The sequence below is a fragment of the Palaemon carinicauda genome, chromosome 7 (assembly GCF_036898095.1).
Source record: "Palaemon carinicauda isolate YSFRI2023 chromosome 7, ASM3689809v2, whole genome shotgun sequence".
Lineage (NCBI taxonomy): Eukaryota > Metazoa > Arthropoda > Malacostraca > Decapoda > Palaemonidae > Palaemon > Palaemon carinicauda.
In genome coordinates, this window is record NC_090731.1 from 153,004,740 (window position 1) to 153,030,936 (window position 26,197).

At 44.5% G+C, this 26,197-nt stretch overlaps 1 protein-coding gene across 2 annotated transcripts in view; it reads left to right on the top strand.

The window, feature by feature from the left end:
• The first annotated feature begins 242 nt into the window (after positions 1-242).
• LOC137644067 (ubiquitin carboxyl-terminal hydrolase 30 homolog) overlaps positions 243-26,197 on the top strand; it is a 70,067-nt gene continuing 44,112 nt past the window's right edge. For both annotated transcript variants that reach the window (XM_068376972.1, XM_068376973.1), the window contains exons 1-2: positions 243-701; positions 7,286-7,441. In XM_068376972.1, the coding sequence (XP_068233073.1) occupies positions 578-701; positions 7,286-7,441 (280 nt within the window). In that variant the 5' untranslated portion in view covers positions 243-577. The remainder of the gene's footprint in view (positions 702-7,285; positions 7,442-26,197) is intronic.

The window sequence follows — 26,197 nt, forward strand, 5'->3', positions numbered from 1 at the left end:
CCTACGGCTTAGTTGTTTCGTATTCTTATCTATCATTCTTTCATTTAATTCTGTTACGTCACTTATCATTATGTTTAAGTATCCTATTGTGCACTAACTATCTGTTACTTCCTCGTTATTTTTTCTATATTCTTCTTGTAATGTTTTTATCGTTCTGGAAATATCTCTTAAATGAACGAAGGTCATATATCTACTTGAAGTGACATATATCCAATGAAGAAGAAGAGTGTGACGTCACTGATTGTTTACAAAAATACGGAAAGAGACATTCAACAATTTGCTAGTTCAGGAAGAACTTATTGTTTGCTGACGGGAGACCTTACAAGGTTGCATCACTTGTATAACAAAACTACGAAGTTAAATACAAACACTTTACAGTTTAATTATACAACGTTTAATTCCTTACAAGAACTCCCTTTTTTACGCGTAGATGAAATTGAAGGCCTATCGTAGGCCATTTCCTTTGTCTAGGGTAATTGGACTTACCGTAGACCTGGGGAGTCTGGCCTAGGCATTACCATAATTTGGTGATATCCTCCAAGTTGTCAATCTTTTGTCATACCATACGTCTCTGAATATGATCATCATGACAGTTCCTGTAAATCTTCGGTCCTCTGCTCTGATAGTTGGAGCTGTTATCATTGGGGCATATGTCATTTTCGGTGGCCCTTCTGACATTCGTAAAAGGAAAAAACGAAAGGGTAAGTAGTCTCTTCCTACTGTAGGGTTAGTTATTGTCCAATGGCCTACACCGTTATGATAAGTAGCCTGTCATGTATATTAGGCCATCCTATGCGTATAACTTTACTCGTGTACCGATCATAGATACTTTGATGGGCTACAAGTAAATACACTGCACTTGTTCGTCAACAACTCTAATTTCGCCATTTCGGTAGGTGGGTCGGATAGAAAAATTTTGTTAATTTGTTTACCTTTAGATCATTATCTTTACATAACATCAAATGTATTAGATTGTACTATACCTACTTTATATATGGTGCCAATTCTTGTATTGAGTGTTTACCCAATACTGGATGAGAAGAATTATTTTCACTGTCTTTAATTCAGAATAATTAGTTATAGTAATGTGATATGAATTCCCCCTTGTGAAATATTTAAGCCATTCATGAATTTTACCATTTAAATTTATACTAAAGTCTTTTGCAATGAAGTGGTTGCAGTTAGCTGAAACTTTTCAATGTTTATATTGGAGATACATGATCTTTCACTACTACTTTTTCATAAATGGTCATAAATCATTTTGATTGATTTACCAGCAAATACTTTTACGGAGTCGACCATGTAATACAGACCGATCTTTACCGTGCCGCTATTGCAAAATAATCTATAGAGTTTCATCATTGTGATGTATTTTCTTATAGTTATTGATAACTATTTATGTGTATTTATTATTGTCATATTTTCAAGGGACAATTTCCAATAAGGACCTGGTTGTTGGTAACTCTAACACCTTTTTTGTCATGGTCCTACCTGGTACACATATTTGTATATTGGTATTCTATACCAAGGAAATTGAAGGTAAAGTAAAACTAATTTGAAATTTTAAAGATTGTAAATAATGAAAAATTAGATAAGAAAAGGAAATAGTGTTTTATGGGAAAACTGTATTGGAGAATACTCACGTTTTAAGAGTGAAAATTTTTTCAATGATTACTTTGCTTTAAGTGCTGTTTCCCTGGTCCTATCACATGAGGGAACCCTGCACCCTACCATACCAAGAAGATCTGTTTGTCGTATACATTCTTAGGTATTTAGAGTATCACACGGCATATTCCGTGTTACTGTACTTGTTAAATCCCCATTATTAGTGCACTTAAAAAACAAAAAAGTCTTCTGTTCCCTCTTGAAAGCCTTAATATCTAAGGCCTTAGCTTCCTTTTGATGTAAAGGTAATCTTTCGTTCAGAAGGAACTGGGGACATAGAAGTGCCCATTAGAAACCGAATGTTCCCCTACTTACCATCAGTGCGGTTGCTCGCAAAGTCATTGAACGAGATGACAGTTCTACAGGGCAGAACCCGGAGCGGTAGAAGTGCTCCGTTTATGATATCCCATGCCGTTCACGGACTGTCTCCCTCCTCAGACGCAGACTCTGATGATCTCATTGTTCTATTTGAAGGGATCCTGAAGAGACCTTTAGTTAGAAGAAGGGTGAAAGATGAAGAAGAATTCTATCGAGGAAGTTTTAGACGGATCTCTAGTTTTCTTTATCAAGCTCTTCCTAGTGGAGACCTGTTATAGACCTTTCCCGCTTTAACCGATTCAAGTTACAGACCCGGTTCAAGATGGAAACTCCAAGCACAGTTATCCAGGCAATTCATCAGAACAACTTCCTGTTGTCCATAGACCTGTAAGATGCATAGTTCCAGATCCCAGTCCACCTACAATCAAGGTAGTATCTGCATTTATCCTTCTGAGAAAAGATCTATCAATTCAAAGTGTTGTTTTTAGGCCTGTCACCAGCTCCACAGGTCTTCACACTAATCTCCTCGGGCACATGCCATGGCGGTAAGACTGTTACATTACCTATAAGACTTGGTGTTACTGGCGGACACTAAAGCTCAACTGATCCACCACAAAGATTGTCTTCTCAATTTTTGCCAATTTCTAGGCGTCCGGCAAGCAACCAGCTATGAAGAAACAAGCAATGAACCACTTCGTGGAACCTTTTCACGTGACGTTGTTGAAGGTGGTTCGGGCAGTCTGGAAGCTCTCTTGTTGCTTTTATGAGCAGAGCTAGCAGATCTGGCTACCACTCCACTTAAAGCCACATTTTGCGCTACTAGCATCACTCTTAGGTTTTATGATAATCTGATTTTGTTCAAGAATTGACAGATCAGGCACAAATTGGAAAGGGGTAGATTACCATCCTGTCCCAGGGGTGTTAGAAGGCTTCCTCCAGTACTGTTAGTTTGTGGTTCAGGCGTGTAGCACACTTCAAACATTAATGCGGAATACCTAAACTTATGATTGCCAGATGACAGTTTTGTTTAGTGAATCATGGGAGGAATTGCTAAAGATGATAGTAGATTTGAATAGAGATGTATGACTTAAAATTAATATAAGTAAAACTAAGATGTTCAATAAAAATCTAGACACATCTAATAAGAGTTATGGACAAACCTCTAGATGTTGTCAATGAATATACGTACTTAGAACACAGTAAGTGTTCTCCCTGGACATTGGTCCGAAATTAAAAGAATAAGCATGGGATAGAGAGCTTTTATAAGCAAAATTAGAATGTGAAATGTAAACTGCCGCTTTCCCTAAAAAGAAAAGTATTTAATCAGATGGTCCTACCAGTATCAACTCATGCATCAGAAAATTGGAGCCTTACTAAAGGCTTAGAACATAAGTTAGTTACATCTCAAAGTGCTATTTATGGAAAGAATATTGATGGAATTAACACTAATAGACAGAAAAAAAAGAAATGTGGATACGAGAGCAAACTAAAGCAGAGGATATTCTAACAACATGCAAGAAAAAGTAATGGACATGTGCAGGACAATTAATTAGAATGACAGATAGTAAATAGACATCAAGAATAACAGACTGGGTCCCTAAAGATCGCAAAAGAAGCAGGGGAAGGAAGAGAAAATGATGGATTGATACTTAGGAAATTTTGTTGGTATAAACTGACATATAAAACCATAAACGGACAGGAGTGGAAGGACATGTCTGAAGCCTTTGTTCTGCAGTGGACTGTGTGCATAAACAAACACAAAAGCAGCAGAAAAATTCAGCAAAGCAAAGTATTTGTGTACATAGAGGTTAATCATTGTAAGTGGAACCTCTACATACGATTGTTCCAACACCCGAAGTAAGATTTGATCAAATTTTCGTCTTGACACCCGAAATCATGCTCCAACATCCGACGTAGATCATACGCGTAGAATTTTCTCGAAGCGTCGATCGTAATTTCCTGTTTACGCTGGTAGACGGCAGCATGTCAGAGGGTCGCTATTGAGCGTCACGTCGGTCAGTTCTCTGTTCTCGTGTGCATTGTGTGGTTCCTCTGTTCGGTCCGTTATTAACAGTGCTTATTATCTTCCTTTTCTTACGTTTCCTTTTTGATTTTACGTATAATCATGGGTCCTAAGAAGCTTAGTTTCGGTACAGGTATTAGTAGTGATGAGAAAAGGAAGAAGGCAATGCTTTCATTAGAATTGAAGCAAGAAATTATAGAAAAACATGAGCACGGTGTGCGTGTGAGTGATCTGGCTAAACAATATGGCCGGAATATGTCTACGGTCTCGACGATCATCAAGCAGAAGGCAGCCATTAAAGCATTCAAACCATCAAAGGAGATCACCATTATATCAAAACGTCGTAGCCCTACCCTGGAAGAGATGGAACGCCTTTTGTTGATATAGATAAAGGACAAAAAGATTGTTGGTGATACGATCACTGAAACGATCATTTGTGAGAAGGCCAGCGCTATCTATTGTGACTTGAAGGCGGCGGGCTCTGGGGGTGACGCGGGGGAGAGTTCAACCGATCCTACAACGGAGGAATTCAAGGCATCTCGTGGTTGGTTCGAGAAATTTAAGAGACACACCGGGATTCATTCAGTTGTTCGGCACGGAGAGGCTTCAAGTTCGGATACCAAGGCTGCTAACGATTTTGTTAAGAAGTTTGAAAAGATCGTGGAGGATGAAGGCTATGCAGAGCATCAAGTTTTCAATTGTGATGAAAACTGTCTGTTTTGGAAAAAGATGCCTAGTCGAACATACATCACCGCCGAAGAGAAGAAAATTCCTGGACATAAGCCCATGAAGGATCGGTTGACTCTTGCCCTATGTAACAACGCCAGCGGGGACTGCAAAATAAAGCTGTTTTTGGTTTATCATTTCGAAAACCTTAGGGCCTTTCAGGCACATAGTCAATAAGGACATGCTGCATGTTTTCTGGCGTACTAGTTCTAAGGCTTAGGTTACTAGGCATTTCTTTGTTGAATGGTAATGCTCCCGCTCACCCCCCATGGCTCATAGATATCCTCGACCAGCTCAAGTTCATCAGAGTGCCGTATCTTCCACCGAACACGACCCCTATCCTCCAGCCCATAGACCAGCAAGTCATCTCTAATTTTAAGAAGCTCTTCACCAAGCACTTATTTAAGCAGTGCTTTAATGTCACGCAAAGCACCTACTTAACTTTGCGTGAATTTTGGAGGAGCCATTTCAATATCGTGCACTGCTTGAAGGTCATAGATCAGGCTTGGGAGGGAGTAAGTTGACGGACACTGAATTCAGCTTGGAAGAAGCTTTGGCCTGATGCTGTTTCTCCCAGAGATTTTGAAGGTTTTGGCCCCGAGCCTGAACCTGTGCTTGCCGTAGAGGAAGACGTAGAAGAGATAGTATCCCTTAGCAAGTTCATGGGTCTGGAGGTCGATGAAGATGACATCACTGAATTCGTCGAGGAGCATCATGAAGAGCTCACCATCGAGGAACTCAAGGAGCTGCATGCCATGCAGCATGATGAGTTCCAAGTGCAGTTGAGTGAGTCGAAGGACATCGAGGAGGTAGAGCACATCTTAAGTTCGGCTGAAATAAAAGAGATGTAAGCATATCATCAACACGTGGTTGATTTCATTGATAAGTATCACCCACAGAAACTTCATGTTTGCCGTGTATTTTCGCAATTTTATGTCTGTTTAACCCATTTCAGAAAAAAAATTCTGAAAAGCCATACCAAGCAGCTTTCTCTCGATAGTTTCTTTAAAATAATCTAGGAAGCCGGCTAGTGATCGTGATGAAGAGAAAGAAAGTGAAGCAAAGAAAAATAAGATTGAATTGAGTGAAAGTGATGAAAATTAAAAATCAAAAAGAAAAAAATGTAAAAAAATATATAAAATATAAAAATAAAAAAAAATAGATAAGCCAAGTTAGGTTAAAGTTCATGTAGTGTAAGTTAGAGCAAGTTACGGTATGTTATCGCAGTCACCATCTCTACCTCCTCGCCGACCGTCCGTCTTCTGCTTAGCAATTCCTACACCTGCATTGGCCTGTCTTAAGGTAAAGTGACAATAAAAACCCCTTTTTTTATTTACTATTACTTTATAATTATTCTTTTTTACATCTTTCATATATAATACAATTGTATTATTGTTATGTGTAATTATGTGTAGTAATTTATTAAGGAGTTGTCATAGGTTTTTGGCCTGTGGAACGAATTACTGTATACAAATTACAGTGAACCCTCGTTTATCGCGGTAGATAGGTTCCAGTCGCGGCCGCGATAGGTGAAAATCCGCGAAATAGTGACACCATATTTACCTATTTATTCAACATGTATATTCAGACTTTTAAAACCTTCCCTTGTACGTAGTACTGTTAACAAACTACCCTTTAATGTACAGAACACTTAATGCATGTACTACAGTACCCTAAACTAAAACAGGCACATATATTAAAGGTGATTTTATATCATGCATTTCCTAAACACGCTAAAAAGCACGATAAAAAATGGCAACCAATGTTTTGTTTACATTTATCTCTGATCATAATGAAGAAACAAACTGGAGGTAGAGCTTTGCTTATTACCCAGACATATTTCCCATACTTTTCCCTTAGAACTACATCACATCTTCCTACTTTAGATATATATATATATATATATATATATATATATATATATATATATATATATATATATATATATATATATATATATATATGTGTGTGTGTGTGTGTGTGTGTATATATATATATATATGTTTATATGTATACACATATACATACCTACATATATACATAAATACATGCATACATATATATATATATATATATATATATATATATATATATATATATATATATATATATATATATATATATATATATATATATATATATATATATATATATATTACTGTATATATATGGGTTATGAAAAAAATCCGCGAAGTGGTGAATCCGCGATGGTCGAACCGCGAAGTAGCGAGGGTTCACTGTACAGCGTATTTTTATTGGAATATTTGCTCCAACATACGATTGTTTTTACCTATGAAGCAGTTCCCGGAACGAATTAATATCGTATGCAAAGGTTCCACTGCATATAGGAAATATAGTTACATATGTACTTTCCACTTAATTATATGCCTTGATAAAGGAGTAACATTTGTTGAAGTTTTTTATATATGCATTAAATTTTTATATTGTTAAATTTTATTGCTATAAAGACTTTTGTGATTTTTTCTCTGAAAAATATTTGTTTATTTTATAGTCCAAATGTAGAAATTAACAATTTCATCCTTGTCATTTCAGGAAATATACCGGGCTTAGCTAATATTGGAAATTCATGTTTTTTGAATGCCCTAGTGCAAGCATTGTCGTCTTGTCCGTTATTTGTGACTTGGTTGGGTAGCAAACATCAAGATCCGTCTCCACCTTTAGTATCTGCTCTCCATAAGCTTCTCTGTGGTATGTATAGTTTAAATATCTGGTTTGTTTTATATAGTATCATCCTAATTTTACTTTGTTCCGTATATAGAATATAAACCACGCTATTTAATAGGGGTTTGTTCCGTAACCGAAATAAAAACCACGCTATTTACAGAGGGTTACCTTTTAGCGCAGCTGAAATGGCGAGCCATTAGAATTTAACGAGGGTGTATTACCCCCGCGCTAGTTAGCGGGGGGTAGGGGAGTGGTAGCTAGCTACCCCTCCCCCCCCCTCACACACAGATGAATGCTCACTTTCACTTTAGGCTCGGACTGTGACAGACGTCTCTGTCTTGGTCCTCTCTTGGCAGCCATTGTTTGTTTTGTCTTTACTTAATCGCTTACTTTTCATTTACTCAATATATATGCGCCTTCGAGTAATACTACTCTGTGACGCAGGTGCTATAAGCTGGAGTCTGGAAGCGTCTAATGACCTTCGCAGCCCTGCTATAAGCTGGAGTCTGGAAGCGTCTAATGACCTTCGCAGCCCGCTTCCTGCAGGGCGTGACCCACAGGAGTCTCGATACGTTTTCTATCGCTCTGTGGTGGATACACAACAGCTGTTCTAACCTCAGGCTCCTTTTTTGGACAGGTAGCAGAAGGTTGAGGGCATTGTTATCAAGTTTTAGTCTGCATGAACGAAAGAAGTATGTCTGGCCCTTACTTCTTTCTTCATCATCCCCTCTACGGGGAAGCAGCATCCTGGTCTCTGCATAGCTGACCTCGAACCTCTGCAGGTAAACCATGCTTCCTTGTGTTCCGAGTATTGAGTCAATATTGTCGCGTCCCCCATACCCTGACGAGGTGGTATTGGGAACGTCCTAACCCAGAGTTCCTTCTGGAACTTCAGGTCAACTGCCTAGGACGGGTCACACTTCTTCCTTCACACACAAGCTTACGTAGGCCACATGGTTCCTTGCGGAGCAAGGAACTTGTGAGGTGCAGGGACTCCTTTTCTCGAGTGCGACTCACTCGGATTCTGAGTCCCCGGGTAAAGCCAAAGCCAGTATGGCTGGGGACTTTCCACCCTACCTAAGGGGTAAGTCACCCTCTGTAAATAGCGTGGTTTGTATTTCGGTTACGGAACAAATGACAAATTCAAAGATAATTTGTATTTTTCCTAACCATACAAACCTTAGCTATTTACACATATTTGCCCGCCAGCCCTGTCCCCCAAGACAAGTCCTACCTCTAAGTGAAAGTGAGCATTCATCTGTGTGTGAGGGGGGGGAGGGGTAGCTAGCTACCACTCCCCTACCCCCCGCTAACTAGCGCGGGGGTAATACACCCTCGTTAAATTCTAATGGCTCGCCATTTCAGCTGCGCTAAAAGGTAACCCTCTGTAAATAGCTAAGGTTTGTATGGTTAGGAAAAATACAAATTATCTTCGAATTTGTCATATTACTTTCGGTGTAGCTGAAATGACGAGCCATCAATTTTTAACGAGGGTTTACTACCCACATCGCTAGTTAGCGGGGGGAGGGGAGGGTAGCTTGCTAAACCCCCCCCCCCCACCCCCCCCACACACACACCTATGCTTGAGCTCACTTTGCTCTCGGCTCGGATGGTGGTCGGACGTGTCCGCTCTCATCCTCGCTGTCATTTTGGCAGCCATTAACGCTTTTTTGTTCTTTCTTTTTCTAGTTATTGTGTACGTGAAGTTGGCCTCTGCGACCATGCGCACCTGCCCGTGTTTTCCCGACCGCTCCTGTTGAACATTCATGTCGGCGATCGAGACTGATCCTCATGCCCTTTGTCCTTCTTGTAGGGGCCAATGGTGTGATAGTGTCAACCAGTATAATGAATGTAGGAAGTGGTCTGCCTCCCAGTGGGCAGAAGAAGTAGTCCAAGTGGGATATTTCTCCTTCGAAGGTTGCTTCGAATGAAGAAAAACCCAAGGAGTCTTCTTCCGTTGCCCAAACCTCCTCCGAAGCTCCCACTTGGTCGGTCTCTTTCGAGAGACCATCGAGTGGTAGCGTAGACCGAATTATTTCTAACCAACCTCGGGTCTCGAGAGATGACGTTGCTTTCCCTAGCGAAGTAGCTCCATCTCTCCCCCCGGGGGAGGCCATGTCACTAACTTCCCTTTTTTAGCTTTGGTTCTCCTTGGGGCTTACGGGTTCGCCCTCCGAGGAGGTTTTGCTTGATTATATCCGCCTGGGTGCTGCTGTCAAGCAATCATTGTCAACGTCAGAGGTTGATCCCGACTCTCGTCGACGTTGTGGTGTCAGAGGTATCCAATGCGGTTTCACCCATCTCCTCTTCCACTCCAGACTCTATGGTAGCTGACGGCTTAGTTTCCCCCGTTCCTGATCATCCTACAAGGTGGGAAAGTAAGTCCATTGTCAGTCTCTTCTGCTAGTGTCTCTTCTGCTAGTGTTTCTTTCCCAGAGACTCCTCTTCGGAGGACTGCAGAAGGTCAGCTTGCTGATTCAACGGCCCCCAGCGGGCGCATCCGTCGGAAGGCTCGCCTTCCTCTTCGCCATAGAGGCCTTCCTTCACGCCTTCCTCTTCGCCGTAGAGGCCTTCCTTCACCTGTGGTGAGGAGGCGCCTCTTTGGTTCAACGTCTTCTATGGAGTCCCCCGCAGAGGAGCCTCTAGACCGATCTTCCATCACTGTACCTGCTTTGGTCCTGGACCTCTCTGCAGATCGCTAGCGATCTCCTTCGGTGGAAGATCATCCTTTTAAAGGACATGTCGACCTTCCATGCGACAGACCTGCCGTCGTCGTTCCTGTATGGGCCTAACAAGGTTTCCTGACAGCGCTATTGCTCGCCAACAGTTCACGCGCTACGTGCCCACGAAACCTGACCAGTGCTCATCAGTAGCTCGTCAAGCCCCATCACTACAGCGCGCTGCCAATGATCTACGCGCCAGCGCACACCTGCGCGCCAATGTTCTCCTGCGCGCCAGCGCTCTCCCGCATGCCAACATTCTCCTGCATGTGCGCATGCACGCCCTACCTCACGCTCTCCTGAGCGCCATATTGCGCGCCACCCTACGCGCCATTTAAAACCTGCGCGCCAACTTTCTCCTGAAAGCAAGCTTGTCAATGAGACAGCCACGCTGCCCTCACCCTTACCAACGCGCCAGTGCTCACCTGCGCGCCAGCCTTCTCCTGTGCGCACTCACAAGGATACGCGCCAGTGTTCACCTGTGCACACTTACAAGGATATGTGCGCCCGTCATCCTCAGAGGGATGCGCACCAACATGCTCCGGCGCACGCGCCCTAAGTCTTTGACAGATGCGCGCGAATATTCTCCCGCGTGGGAGCTTCAATATTCGCCCTCGCACGTGTGTCAATATTCTCCCGCGCGCGAGCCTGCGCATCACAAGGAACGATGTCCAGTAAGGTCGCCATCGCCTCATTCCCCTCCCCGCAAGGGCATACCACCGCGCATTGTGGGAGAAGGGAAGGTTCCAGAGGGGTTCAGGGTCCCAAAGCTACCAAAAGCGAACCCACCTATTCCAGTGACTCCTCCCAGGGATCCTTCAGTCCCTTTCCCTTCAGTGCATCTGTCAGCCAACAGCCCTGGTTCAGTGCCCTGATGAGAGCCGTAACTCAGGCTTTCAAGCCTTTCCTGTCGGAGCTGGGACACGGAACCATGGCTTCTTCTACCCCGCTGAAGAGGAAAAGAGGAGTTCTGGACGCTTTCACTTCCCCAAAGGCAAAACTGACTCCACGCAGACCTTCAAGGCAGGTTTCTCCTATTCCTTGGACTGACTCTCCTTCCCTCTCAGATGAATATCTCCTGTCACCAAGGGAATTACGTGAAGAGAGATTTTCCCCCATTGCATTGAAGGAAACTTTTCATGCCGAGAGTTCCACACAGTCTGGGATTAGAAGGAACATGCCACCCTCATCAATGTTGGAGTCTTACATCCTTCCCCGGAAGGAATCCGAGGACTCCAAAACATTGCCTAAATCCTCCACTAGGGCTAGGATGGAGTCAGCCAGCCACTCAGGGAATGTCCGCGATTCTCCCCAAGAAGAGTCTTTGGGGATAGAAGTAGACTTCGCTGCAAGTCCTACAACAGGAGTAGACCAGCAGGAGTCAGAACACGCATTTTGGCAGGTTCTGACTCTAAGGGCTCTCAACATGTTTTCCGACCCAGAGATCCCTCCTTGAGAGGGCAAAGACACAGTCCTAGACCGCGTCTTTGGTACTCAAAAGCCCTCCAAGACCAGTGCAGCCCTGCCCTGGTCTCAAGGGGTAAAGAGTACCAGAGACAAGATCGCCCAGCAGCTCTCCGAGATGTCCTCCTCCAACCGTTCCGGTACCACCAACAAGCTCCTCGCACTTCCTCGCGTACAGCAGAGGAGGTACTTTGAGATCCTACAGGAGCCTTGTTTAGCTCTTCCACTTCACCACTCGCTGGAAGAGCTAACCAGGGGAGTCCTTCTTGAGACTCCAACCGGCAGGTCTTGTTCTCGGCGGCCGAGATCCAAAACCAGGAGAAGATCGCGAAGTGTGCTATGCAAGCTACTTCGTGGCTCGATATCTGGTTGGGTATCGTGATACGTTCTGAAGATTTCTCCAAGGAACATACCAAGCTATGGAAACCTTCCTCCTCTCAGGCACTCGCCCAATCGATTTTCTGGCCCACTAAGTCTCGAACTTGTGGGCAAATACCATCCTGAAACTTCGGAATGCAGTAGCTGAGAGATTCCACCAGGAGGCTCCTAGCGCCGAGATCAATAGGCTCAGACATTCCTCCATGGAGGGGTCTGTTTTATTCGAGACTAAGGATGTGGAACATGCTGCTGAGAGGTGGAGAAAGTCACATCAAGACTCCCTCCTCCATAGGGCTTTAACATCTAAGCCCTATAAGCCTCCAGCACCACAGCAGTCCTGTCCAGCCAAGACCACTACGACGACAACTGCAGAAAGAACAATGGTGTCTAAGCCCTTTCCTGTCAAAGAAAGGAAAGGCAAAAAGTCCTCCAGGGGAGGGAAGAATCCTAGAGGGAGCAGCCGAGGCTGCAAACGGTAAGATAGGCAGTCCCCCTGCATTTCCACCAGTGGGAGAATGCCTACAAAGTTGCGCAAACAGGCGGAAGCAACTCTGGGCCAATTCCTGGACAATCTCCGTGATCAGTCTAGGATATCACGTCCCGTTCATAACATCTCTACCTCCCCTGACGACGAATCCAGTGTCATTGAACTCCCTTGCCATGATATCGGCAAGGGGGCAAGCCCTTCGGGCAGAAGTCCAGACCCTGTTGAAGAAGGGCGCTCTCCAAGAGGTCCTCGACAGATCCCCAGGCTTCTTCAGTCTACTCTATCTTGTAAAGAAGGCGTCTGGAGGCCAGTCATCGACCTCTCAGTTCTGAACAGGTTTGTCAAACAAACTCCATTCAGCATGGAGACGGCAGACATGGTCAGACTAGAAGTAAAACCGCAAGACTTCATGTGCACACTGGATCTAAAGGACGCATACTTCAAGATCCCAGTACATCCGTCTTCAAGGGAGTACCTAAGATTCAGCCTGGACAACAGAAAATACCAGTTCAAAGTGCTGTGCTTCGGTGTTTCCACAGCACCACAAGTCTTCACCAGGGTGTTCACCCTAGTACAGTATCATCTTGGGTACACAGGATTGGCATCCGTCTCCTCCGCTATCTGGATAACTGGCTAATCCTAGCAGACTCGGTGTCAACCCTTCTTCAACACAGAGACACACTTCCGAGACTTTGCCAAGATCTGGGGATCATGGTAGATCTCGAGAAGTCCTCCCTGCTTCCCACTCAAAGACTGGTATACTTAGGCATGATTATAGACACCACTCTCCACAAAGCCTTCCCATCAGACGTCAGGATAGCAAGGCTGAGGAAGGTTGCAAGACCTTTTCTCAGAAGAGAAGAACTTCCAGCCTAATCGTGGTTACGTCTCCTCGGTCACCTTTCATCGCTAGCCCGTCTAGTTCCCAATGGTCGCCTCAGGATGAGATCCCTCCAGTGGCGACTCAAGTCCCGGTGGAATCAAGCTTACGACTCCCCGGACATCCAGATCCCCATGGGATCTGCGGAACTGACGGACCTCCTGTGGTGGGTGGCAGACGAGAACCTACGAAAGGGAGTGGATCTTCTCGTCTTCCCCCGGATTTGATGCTGTTTTCTGACGCTTCACAAAAAGGGTGGGGGCCCCACGTGCTGCACCACACGACCTCAGGCCTCTGGTCAGAGTCAGAAAAGTACCTCCACATAAATCTCTTAGAGATGAAGGCCGTCTTTCTAGACCTTCAACAGTTCCAACAGTACCTAGCAAGTCACTCTGTGGTGGTGATGAGTGTTGTAGCAACAACACCACAGTAGTGGCCTACATCAGCAAGCAAGGAGGTACTTTTTCGCAGCAACTATCCCATCTAGCAGTAGAGATACTGAGATGGGCCGAAATCCACTCGAACCCACTATCGGCACTCTTCATTCCGGGCAAGAGGAATGTGCTCACCGACAATTTGAGCAGAGCATCTCAGGTAGTGAGTACCGAGTGGTCTTTGGATCATCTAGTAGCCAATAAAGTCCTGACTTTCTGGGGTTCTCCGACTTTGGACTTCTTCGCAATGGCCCTGAACTTCAGGCTCCCGCTGTACTGTTCCCCAGTCCCAGATCCCAAGTCTCTCTGGCAAGATGCTTTTCAACAACGGTGGGACAACATCAATGTTTACGTCTTTCCCCCGTTCTGTCTGATGAGGAGGGTACTCAACAAGACCAGAACTTTGGTCAATCTTTCAATGACCCTCATAGCTCTGCTATGGCATCACGCAGAATGGTTCCCGGACCTTCTGCAACTCCTAACGGAGCCTCCAAGAGAACTCCCTCTACGACACACTCATACAACCACACGCCAACATCTTCCACAAAGCCGTAGCTTCACTTCGACTTCACGCCTGGAGACTATCCAGCATCTTTTCTCTAAGAGAGGATTTTCGCAACAAGTTGCGATCAGGATGTCTGGACATCTGCGGAAGTCATACCAGGCAAAGTGGAAAGTCTTTTGTGGTTGGTGTCGTAGAAGGGGTATCTCTCCACTCGATGCCACTATTCCAGCAATGCGGAGTTCCTCGTGTATTTGCGTGAAGAAATGCGCCTTTCAGTCTCGGCAGTGAAAGGCTAACACTCACCCTTAAGCCTTGCCTTCAGACTGAAAGGAATGGACATTTATTCATCGCTAGAAATTTCTCTACTCATACGGAGTTTTGAACTTAACTGCCCCCAGTTGGAAGTGAGACCTCCCCCATGGAACGTGGTTTGAGATCTCAGGTCTCTTAAGAGATCTCCCTATGAACCATTACGCCAGGCATCAGATCGCCACCTAACTTGGAAAACGGTGTTCCTGCTAGCTTTGGCCTCGGCCAAGCGAGTCAGCAAACTTCATGGTCTCTCGTATGACATCGCCCATTCAAGGGGATGGGGAGAGGTAACGTTCAGCTTTGTCCCTGAGTTTATTGCTAAGACTCGGAACCCAGGAGTTGCAGATCCTTGATTCGACTCCTTCCGGATTTCTAGCCTCCGCTCTGTAACAGATGACCCAGACCATCTCTTACTATGCCCAGTAAGGAGCTTGAGACTGTACCTCAAAAGAACAGCCGCAGCCTGTCCTCTTGTGCCAGCACTATTCATCAGCACAAGGAGGACTAAAAGGAGGGTCACCAAGAACACCATCTCAGCATGGATTCGCAGGATCATTGACCTGGCTCTGAATCCAGACCCTCCTCCGTCACGTCACCCCAGAGCACATGATGGCAGGGGCATAGCTACGTCCGTCCCTGGCCTTCAAAAGAAATTTTTCAGTGACGCAGGTTCTTCAATATGGGGTGTGGAAACGACAGACCCCGTTCACATCCCACTACCTGCAAGACGTGACCCACAGGAGAGTCGATACTTTTTCTATCAGTCCTGTGGTGGCTGCACAACAGCTGGTTTAAAACCTCAAGCTCCTTATTGGACAAGTAGCAGAAGGTTGAGGGCATTATTACCCAGTTTTAGTCTGCATGAATGAAAAGGTTTGACTGGCCCTTATTCTTTTCTTCGTCATCCCCTCTCTGGGGGAATCCAGCTAGACTGAGAGCACTGTACCACCAATCAGAGTCCTCAGACAATCATAAAAACCAAAACCCAAACACATGCATACAAAAGTTAAGGTTGAGGGGAGGTAGTAACTCCTTTGCCCAATACAGAAGCAGTAGCTACGTATGGGACCAAGGTATAACACCTTTCATAATCAACTCTTACCTCTCTGAGGTAATGAGAGGCAAACACAGAGTTGCTTCTCCAGAACGTTGCGTCCATAATCTGTCTAACTGACATATTATTGCGATATGCCAGTGAAATAGCAATGGCTCTCACCTCATGAGCTTTTGCTTTTAATAGACTGAAGCTCTCTTCCTCACACAAGAGGTGAGCTTCTCTTATTGTCTCCCTCATGAAAAATGACAATGCATTCTTTGAGAGGGGGTTTAGAGGATCTTTCACTGAGCACCATAAAGAATTGGAAGCACCTCTAACGTTCTTGGTACGAGATAAATAAGCCCTTAGGGCTCTAACTGGGCAGAGGAGCCTTTCCTGTTCTTGACCCACCACATTAGTGAGGTTAGGATCCTCAAATGTCCTCGGCCAGGGTTTAGATGGATTCTCGTTCTTAGCGAGGAAGTCAGTCCTCAACGCACATACTGCTCCATCCTGGTTAAAGCCCACTTGCTTCTCAATAGCATGAACCTCGCTGACCCTTTTTGCTGTGGCCAGAGCCATCAGGAAGAGAGTTTTCTAAGTAGCATCTCTAAGGGACGCTTGTGAGATGAGTTTGAATTTCTTGCTGCATAGGAACCTCAGAACCACGTCCAAATTCCAAGCTGGGGGTCTTAACTGAGCCTGCTTAGTTGTCTAAAAAGACTTCAAGAGATTATGCAAGTCTTTATCCTGAGTCAAGTCTTTGCCTCTGTGCCTACAGACAGCAGAAAGCATACTCCTGTAACCTTTGATAGTGGATACGGCCAGTTTAGAGTCTTGTCTGAGGGACAACAAAAAATCTGCTATTTGGCTCACAGAGGTAGTGGTTGAGGAAACTTTATGCTGCTTACACCAAGCTCTAAAGGTTTCCCACTTCGATTGGTAGACTCTTTGCGAAGAGACCCTCCTCGCTCTGGCGATAGCTCTTGCGCAGAAAAGCCTCTCGCTCTGATAAGCTTCTCGATAGTCTGAAGGCAGTCAGTCGTAGAGCGAGGGGGTTTTGATGATACCTCTCGAAGTGGGGCTGTTTGAGAAGCTTTGGACTTGGAGGAAGGCTTCTTGGAAAGTCCCCTAACATGTCCAACACTTCTGTGAACTGTTCTCTTGCTGGCCAAAATGGAGCTACCAGAATCATTCTTCCTGATTCGAGGAGAGCAAATTTCCTGACTACCAGATTGATGATCTTGAAAGGGGGGAACGCATAGGTGTCCATCCCCGTCCAGTCCATCAAGAAGGCGTCTACTGCTATTGCCTCCTCATCCGGGACTAGGGAGCAGTAGTTGGGGATCCTTTTACTTTGGTTGGAGGCAAAGAGGTCTATTAAAGGCCTCCCCCATAACTTCCACAGACTCTGATGATTGAGGGTCCATTCTGTGGGAAGAACTTGCTCTTTTCTGTCCCTGCATGAATCTTGTTAGAAGTTCTATGTTGTTCTCCTTCGACCACAGAAGGAGCTCTTTTGCTGTTTCGAACAGAGACAGAGTTCCCCCTTGCTTTCTGATGTAAGCCAAAGCCGTGGTGTTGTCCGAATTGACCTCCACTATCCTCCCCGACACGGAGTCTTTGAAGGCCTTCAGTCTTAACAGAATGGCCATCAACTCCTTCCTGTTGATGTGCCACCCGGCTTGCTCCTTTCCTCAAGAGCCTGGGACCTCCTTGCTTCCCAGTGTTGCTCCCCATCCTGACTCCGAAGCGTCTGAGAACAACACTAGGTCTGGGTTCTTCCTGAACAGGGAGATTCCTTCCCCTAAAATAGCTGGATCCAGCCACCAAATCAGATGACTCTTTATTTTTGCTGGAATAAGGAAGGAAAAGGAGTCCTCCTGAACCTTCCTGAGGCACCTGGTCTGCCTTTCTTGGGAGGGAGAAGTCTGAAAACGAACTGAGTCCAGAACTATCCCCGAATAAAGAATTGTCTGACTCTGTTCAGTCTGGGACTTCTCCTTGTTGATGACAATACCCAGTTCCTGAGCCATCATAAAAGTCTTGCGTAGGTCCTCCAGACATTTCTCCTTCGACCAGGATCTTATCTACCAGTTGTCCAGATATAGGGATACTCTTATCCCCTCTTGGTGAAGCCATCCTGCCACATTCGCCATTGCCCTGGTGAAGACTTGAGGAGCAGTGCTGAGGCCGAAGCAAAGAGCCTTGAACTGGAAACACTTGCCCTGGATCATAAATCTTAGGAACTTCCTCGAAGTCGGATGGATGGGGATGTGAAAGTAAGCATCCTGTAAATCCAGAGACACTGGCTGAGTCTTCTCCATGGTAAACTTTGTCTTTTCCACAAAGACGTTCAGAGTGCTGATATCTGGCACTGGTCTCCATCCACCCGAGCTCTTCGGTACCAGAAACAGGCAATTGTAGAAGCCTGGGGAAGATAGTTCCAGAACTGGCTCTATCGCTCCCTTCTCCAGCATCTGGTTCACCAGATCCAGTAAAGCCTCTTGTATCCCGACGTCCGAGTACTGCGCCACCAAGGATAGAGGCGTATTTGAAAGCGGAGGTTTCTTTAAGAGGGGGATCTTGTATCCCTCCTTGATGACCGAAAGGGACCAGGTGTCCGCCCCTCTTTTCTTCCAAGCTTGCCAAAAAAGTGACAGTCTTGCTCCTACCGCTGTCTGGAGGACTTGAGCTTCATATCCTGGGGCAGGATCTGAACGAACCCCTATTCGTTCTACCACCCGTCTCCTCCTGCCTTCTTCCCCTGAAGTCTGTTCTCGTCGGAGCTCTACCTCGAAAGGGCTGCTGAAGCTTCCTCTCCTCTCCAATGACTAAGGAACCGCTTGTAAAGGCTTCCTTGCAGAGCGTGACAGGAGGTCTTGTGTGGCCTTTTGCGCTAGAGAAAGGGTAATGTCCCTGACAAGGGACTCAGGAAAAAGGTGCTCCGAGAGAGGGGCGTAAAGGAGCTCAGCCTTCTGGGCGACTGTAACTGCTCTAGAAGTGAAGGAACATAAAAGGGCCCTCTTCTTTAAAACTCCTGCAGAAAAAAGCTAAGCCAACTCATTTGACCCATCCCTAAGAGCCTTGTCCATGCAAGCCATAATACTAGTAAGGTCTTCTATATCTTCCAACCGCTCTGTTTTCCTGGCCAGCGTACCCAGAGACCAGTCCAAAAAACTGAAGACTTCGAAGGTTCGGAAAATTTCCTTGACGAGGTGGTCAAGCTCAGACATAGACCACATTACCTTCGCCGAGTTAAGGGCATGTCTTCTGGAAGAGTCAACAATGCCAGAGAAGTCCCCCTGGGAGGAGGCAGGCACTCCCAGGCCTAGAGCTTCTCCAGTCTCGTACCACATGCCCGCCTTAGACGCAAGTCTAGCTGGTGAAAACGAGAAGGTTGTCTTGACCACTTGCCTACGCTCCTTCAGCCAGTCATCCATTCTAGCGAGAGCCTTCCTAGCCGAGATGGACAGCTTCATTTTGATGAAAGCCGACTGCTTTTTGGCCTTCTTCCTGTTAAACTGCGACTGAGGAGAACGAGGAGCAGCAGGTTGAAACTCCTCCCCATAAAGCTCAAGGAGGGAGCGAGAGAGAACCTTATAATCTGCAGCCGCGTTAGCAGGCTTATCCTCATCCTCAGAGATATCCTGTAGATCTTGCCCTACTTCAAACTCAGTCTCTCTTTGGGCTGCAGGGACTAAGTCTGTGCAGTGAACCCTCGTTTATCGCGGTAGATAGGTTCCAGTCGCGGCCGCGATAGGTGAAAATCCGCGAAGTAGTGACACCATATTTACCTATTTATTCAACATGTATATTCAGACTTTTAAAACCTTCCCTTGTACGTAGTACTGTTAACAAACTACCCTTTAATGTACAGAACACTTAATGCATGTACTACAGTACCCTAAACTAAAACAGGCACAAATATTAAAGGTGATTTTATATCATGCATTTCCTAAACATGCTAAAAAGCACGATAAAAAATGGCAACCAATGTTTTGTTTACATTTATCTCTGATCATAATGTAGAAACAAACTGGAGGTAGAGCTTTGCTTATTACCCAGACATATTTCCCATACTTTTCCCTTAGAACTACATCACATCTTCCTACTTTAGATATATATATATATATATATATATGTGTGTGTGTGTGTATATATATATATATATATATATTATTTATATGTATACACATATACATACCTACATATATACATAAATACATGCATACATATATATATATATTACTGTATATATATGGGTTATGGAAAAAATCCGCGAAGTGGTGAATCCGCGATGGTCGAACCGCGAAGTAGCGAGGGTTCACTGTGGTTGCTTTAACAAGTCGATCAGTTTCCAATTGCTCATCTGCGCCCGAGAAAAGCAAATAGTCGGATGCATCCTGTTGGCGAGGGCTGAATGTGTTCTGACATCGAGGGGCGAGTGTGTCCTGGCGCCGCGCGCCGGAGGAGTCATGTCGCCGCGCGATGGAGGCTTCCTGACGTCGCACGCTAGAAGCGTCCTCGAGGCAGGAGGAGGATGCGTCCTGGCGCCGAGAGCTGGAAGCGTCCTTGCGACGAAAGCTGCATGCGTCCTGGCATGGTGAAGCGGAAGCATCCTGGAGAGGCAGGCTGGAAGCGTCCTGGTGTCACGAGCGAGAGAAGGAAGCGTCCTGGCGGCGTGTCGAGGAAGAAGAAGCTCGGTACCGCGCGCTTGACGAATCGCGCCGCGGTTCCCTGGGAGAGGCACTCCGTTCCTTCTTAAAGGCCAATTTCTTAATCGGTAAAGTGTCGTCCTTACGCCTGCCCGACTGGGAGGAAGGGTGGCTAAAAGCTTGTACCAGAGAAGAAAGCTGCTTCTGCATTACTTTCATAAAAGACTTAACGACTGCTGCTGGATCCTGCGTTTCCGAAGGCGATGGCTGGCGAGTAGTGCTGGTCGTTGGAGAAGGTTCTCTCGATAGTCTCTTGTCACTTACAAGAAGGAGAATCTTCCTTCCCTCCATCTCTAGGCTTTGACCTCTTCGTTGGAAGGCGTCTCAGTCATCCTCTGAAGGAAAAGTTTCCGGGCTACTCGATAAGGGAGAGCGAGAACGGGTCTGGTCTGCTCGATTCCATCTCCTCGTCGGTCTCGAAGCCTCATACTGCTATTTGCGTCTAGGCGAGGGACTCGGAGAAGACACCATCACTTCCGACACGCCTTTTCCGTGGCGGTCATGAGCAGCCTGGGAAAACGCAACAGGACTGCTTGAGGCGACGACTGACCAAGGATACATACCTCTCACTCCCCTGTGGCCGTCGACGTACCTTCTCCCTTAGTCCTGGGAGCTTGGTAGAGGTCTAGACCTAGGGGCGTGACAGATTCGATCAGTCGCCACCTCCACTGCACTTTCACAAGCACTAATCACACTCTCACTCTTACCTTTAAAGGCTGAAAGCTGGTCTTTAATAGCCTTCAACTCAGCCGCCATCCTGGCGTACCTAGGGTCATCCGTAGATACCGTTCCTGTAGAAGGGGCAGGAGCTACTACCTCAGGAGAAGGTTCAACTTCTACAGAGGAATTAATTAAGGGATCAAAAGAAATATTTAAGCTAAGCTCACTAGCAGAATTAGACTTAGATCTCGAAGTTCTCCTGGCTTTATCTAACTCTAACTTACGCACATATCGTTTCATACTTAACCATTCTTTCTCGCTCAAAACCTCGCATTCCTTGCACTTATTATCAAGCGCACATTCAAAACCCCTGCACTTTAAACAAACAGTGTGAGGGTCTACCGAAACTTTCGGTAACCTCACCTTGCATACCTCATTTACACACACGAAAATGAAGTTTATCAGTCATCGTAAACAAACAAATAGTTCAAGAATAATAACAAAAGCGATTGCCAAAACCCTAGATCAGTGTACATCACCAAAAAAGAAGTCCAGTACAGCGACAGGGAAAGCGAACAAAAAACTCCAATGGCGGACCAACGATGTTGTCAGTCCAACCGGCAGAGATGATCTGAAGGCAGCACATTGACCTCGGAGGGACGCTCAATTAGCGGGGCTTGGGTCCGTCCTCTGTTCTCGTCGGCTTCTTGCGGTTGTGCTCTGTGCATTCTGCTATTAACTCTGTTTTAATCGTGATTTTTTACGTGCATCCTTTAACGGTAATTTACGTAAAGTATGGGTCCTAAAAGGCTTAGTTTTGCCAGTGGTAGTGGTAGTGGTGAGAAAAGGAAGAAGGAAATGCTTTCTTTAGAAACCCTCTTAATGAGAGAATGCCTTGATGAAGTCATTGAGCTTCAGCACGGCATTTCATTCCCGTGCTGAAACTTGGTGACGGGCAAGAGGGCTCTCGAACTTGGGGAAATTGCTCCCCCAGTTCGAATCTAAATTTCTCTTTTACCTTTTTCTTTTTCTCAATATTACTTCGACCTTATCCTAATTTCACAAACTTTCTTTAGTCTTGCTTTCCAAACTCTATGAGAAAAATTTCCCTCATTATGTGTGTATATATTATGTACATATATATTTATTATTATTATTTTTTTTTTTTTTTTTTTTTTTTTTTTTTTTCTCCTATGGCTTGGATGTTTTTACATCCATTGTAGCCCCGGCGGGGATGTTCATACATCCTTTATTGCTGCCTGCTTTGATGAGTGGGAGGAGGTATCACGGTTGGGAGGTGTTTGCATTCAAAGCTATATGTGAGAGTATTGGATGATTTCAGCCGTCCCGAAGATGGTTTGGACCTTTTTGGCGGAACTATTCTCAAGTGTTGGGTCTTCGGAATCCAGGGGGATCCAATGCTTGGGGTAGGACTCTCGGCTTTTGGCCGGAAGCCCGTCATTATAGATATGGGGAGGATGATTCCATAATTTCTTGGTCTCAGTCCTAACAGGCGGGTTCAGCTTACACCTGTGCCTCTATATCTGTTTTGATGCTATCCTTCGGGTAGGGTATGGAGTGGACCATCTGGGAAGTATACTCTCATTGTGCCGATAGTGGAGAGTGCAAATTTCCTTTCCGACGCGTGATGGCCTAACATTCTCGAGCAGGTACATCAAACTAACTCTTTTCTCTCTCTTTAGTATAATGGATTCTTTAAGGAACGAACCCCCATCCCCTGGATACGCTGACTCTCCCCCGGCACTGTTGACGACCTCTGCTAATGTGATAAGGGATAGCTCTGTTGATGACCTCGGAACGGGTAAGGACCATTCTACTGATATTTCTAAATCGAGTAATTTGGGTAACACGAGGAAACTTCGAATCCTCCATGTTACACAAATTTCAATAGAAACAAATTATGATAATCTATGTAAAGCATTTGAATGCTATGGATGCATAAAAGAAATAAGGATGAAACTTGAAGCTGAAACTTGGGATTCATGGATATCTTATAGTAGTTATGACGAAGCATTTAGTGCAATAAGTAATTTGAAGAATATTAAAATTAATAACTTGAATGTCGCGGCTGCTCATTGCGATAAGGTACCAAAAGATTTAGATGTGTACAGGCCTGCCGATTGGTTGGAAAAAGACGCGGATTTAGTCATGCCCTCCCAGAGAAATCCAAAACCACCGATGTGGCTTATAGCTGAATCAAAGGGGGTTACAGGGAATTATTTCAAAATATGCAAATTGATTCAGAAAAAAGTAGGAACTATTGCACCAGGCGATATATCTCGTTTCGGAAAAAATAGTTTCCTTATCCATGCCAAATCCAGTACACAGTCGGTAATATTGTCCAATATGAAAATAAATAATGATGACATTAAGTTAGATGTCAAACCCCACCTAAATTTTAGCCACGGAAGGGGCGTAGTTTTTAACAGAGATCTATATGATTTTACAGAGGAGGAGATACTGGCCATGTGTCCATTAAATGTTTGGAAAGTTCATAAAGTCCCAGGTACATCAATGATAATCCTTACGTTCCAGGATGCTGATGTACCTTTTCATATTATTATCGAGAACGAAAGGATTAAAGTAAGACCCTTCAAGCAGAAGCCATTGCAATGCTTTAATTGTTTTAAATTTGGGCACCCGTCCAAAGTTTGCAAAAATGAGAAGATGTGTGGTATTTGCTCCAAATCTTACCATGGAGAGTGTGCACTTGGAGCCAGGTGTTTAAATTGCAGCTCGAATCACAAATCCACAGACAAGATCTGTGAGCTATATAAGTTGGAGGAAGCTGCCCTCAACAAATCAAATTTAGAACATATAAGTGTAACCCATGCCAAAAGACTATTAAATAAATCAAATACATATGCTAAGGCATTAAAATCAAACCAACCTAGCACTGCCAATAGCTAAAAAAAAAAGTATACTATCTGACAAAATGTCAAATAACGAGGCATCCATATCACCTCCTGAGGCTTTACCACGGTGTATTAACACTAGGTCATTGCCCATTGCTGTACAGCCTTCAGCCGCCATTACAAAAAGTAATACAAACCTCTCTCAGGCCATGTCCTTGCCTGTTCTGATGGAGGTTCCACTTAAGACTAACTTACCTGATGCACCTGTTGTGGGAAAGGTGCAAAAACCTCGAATCCCACCATCTATTAATCGCAAAAGAGAGAGACCCCCATCTCTCTCTCCACCCTCCATTAGAAACATTAAGGTTATGACATCAAATAAATTTGATGTTTTGTCTGTTGATGTTTCTAATGAACCAGAAGATGGACTGAATAAATCAGAAATTCAAGTTGAGGTCCACCATCCACCTCAACAAATAGATAAAAAGAATACAAAGAAAAACACCAACGTTAAACCCAACATAACAAGACCACCTCTGAAGAAACCTACTGGTAATAATGTTAAATTAATAACTGCTAATGGGAAGACCTCATCCAAGATGTCTTCCAGAAATAATCCATAGTTTTCTCCTCCATTTTGCAATGGAACTGTCAGGGTTTGAGGGCGAAATATGAAGAACTTAAGCTCCTAATTCATGAGCATTCCCCCATAATTGTATGTCTACAGGAAAGTATGCTTGATTCTAACACTCCTAGTCCTCGAGAGTATGTTAGCTATAGAACACCATATAATCAACAAGCAGGGAGCCATGGCGGAAGTCTCATATACATTCGTCGAGATGTTCCCCAAATACCCATGTCTATACGTACAACCCTGCAGGCAGTTGTACAAATTGATATAGGGAGAAAATATACAATATGCTCTCTGTACTTACCTCCAAATGATAATATTTTATATGATGATTTAGCAGAGGTCATTCAACAACTCCCTCAACCTTTTCTTTTACTGGGAGATATGAATGGTAGACATCCTTTATGGGGTGATGTTTTGGCCAACACAAGGGGCAATATTATCTCATCAATTGTGGAGAATGAGGATGTGGGACTCCTTAATACAGGAGAGCCCACACACTTCCATGTTCAGACAGGTACTTTGTCATGCATTGACCTTTCAATTGCAAGCTCTAACTGCCTTCTTGATTTTGATTGGAGGACATTAGATGATTGGCATACTAGTGATCATGCACCAATCATTATAAACACCAACAAGGGTCCGCCTTTGCAAAGATCGCCACGTTGGAATCTAGACAAGGCAGACTGGGTTAAATTTTCCGAGCTAAGTAAAATCGAAGGGAGAGCAGAACAATTTGAAAGTGTTGATGATGCCATAGACCTACTGAATGGAACTCTTCATACAGCAGGAGTCAATTCAATTCCCAAAACAACAGGGTTATTCAAACGACGACCAGTCCTGTGGTGGTCTTCAGAACTAACTGCACTCCACAGAGCCACAAGAAGATCTCTAACATGATTGCGTAGACGCAGAAGTGATGAAAATTTAACTATGTACAAGAAATGTAGACCACAGTTCCGTCGTGCCATGAAAGAAGCAAGGCGCCAGTCATGGATGTCTTTTGTTTCCTCTATTAACAGTAGAACACCACCATCTTCTGTGTGGAGGAAAGTAAAAAAGATAGCTGGCAAATTCACCCCCAACCCACCACCAGTGTTGAAGGTGAATGGCCAGTATGTAACTGAAGCAAATGAAGTTAGCAATGCCCTGGCTAATCATTTTTCAAATGTATCCAGCAAGTGTGAAGGAGCCCCTGGTCACCAGTATAGGAGCACTGAAGAAAAGAAAATTTTAAATTTTGCAACAAGAAAGGAAGAGTCGTATAATTCTCCTTTCACTGAAAGATAATTTGATTCCGCACTTTCTCATTACAACGATACAGCCCCTGGACCCGATGGAATTCCATATGCAATGATTAAACATGTACATTTTAATACAAAGCTATTTATTTTAAGCATTATTGATAGAATATGGCATGATCATAGTTACCCAAGTGTTTGGGAACTAGCCATTATTTTAGCCTTTTTAAAACCCGGTAAAGACAAGTTTTTAGCAGCAAACTATCGTCCTATTGCATTGACATCTTGTTTATGTAAAATCATGGAGAAGATGGTCAATGCAAGGCTGATATGGTACCTTGAAAAGAAAGGTATTTTATCACCGATTCAATGTGGATTCCGAAAAATGCACTCAACGACTGATGTGTTGATACGACTTGAGTCTTCTATTTGTGAAGC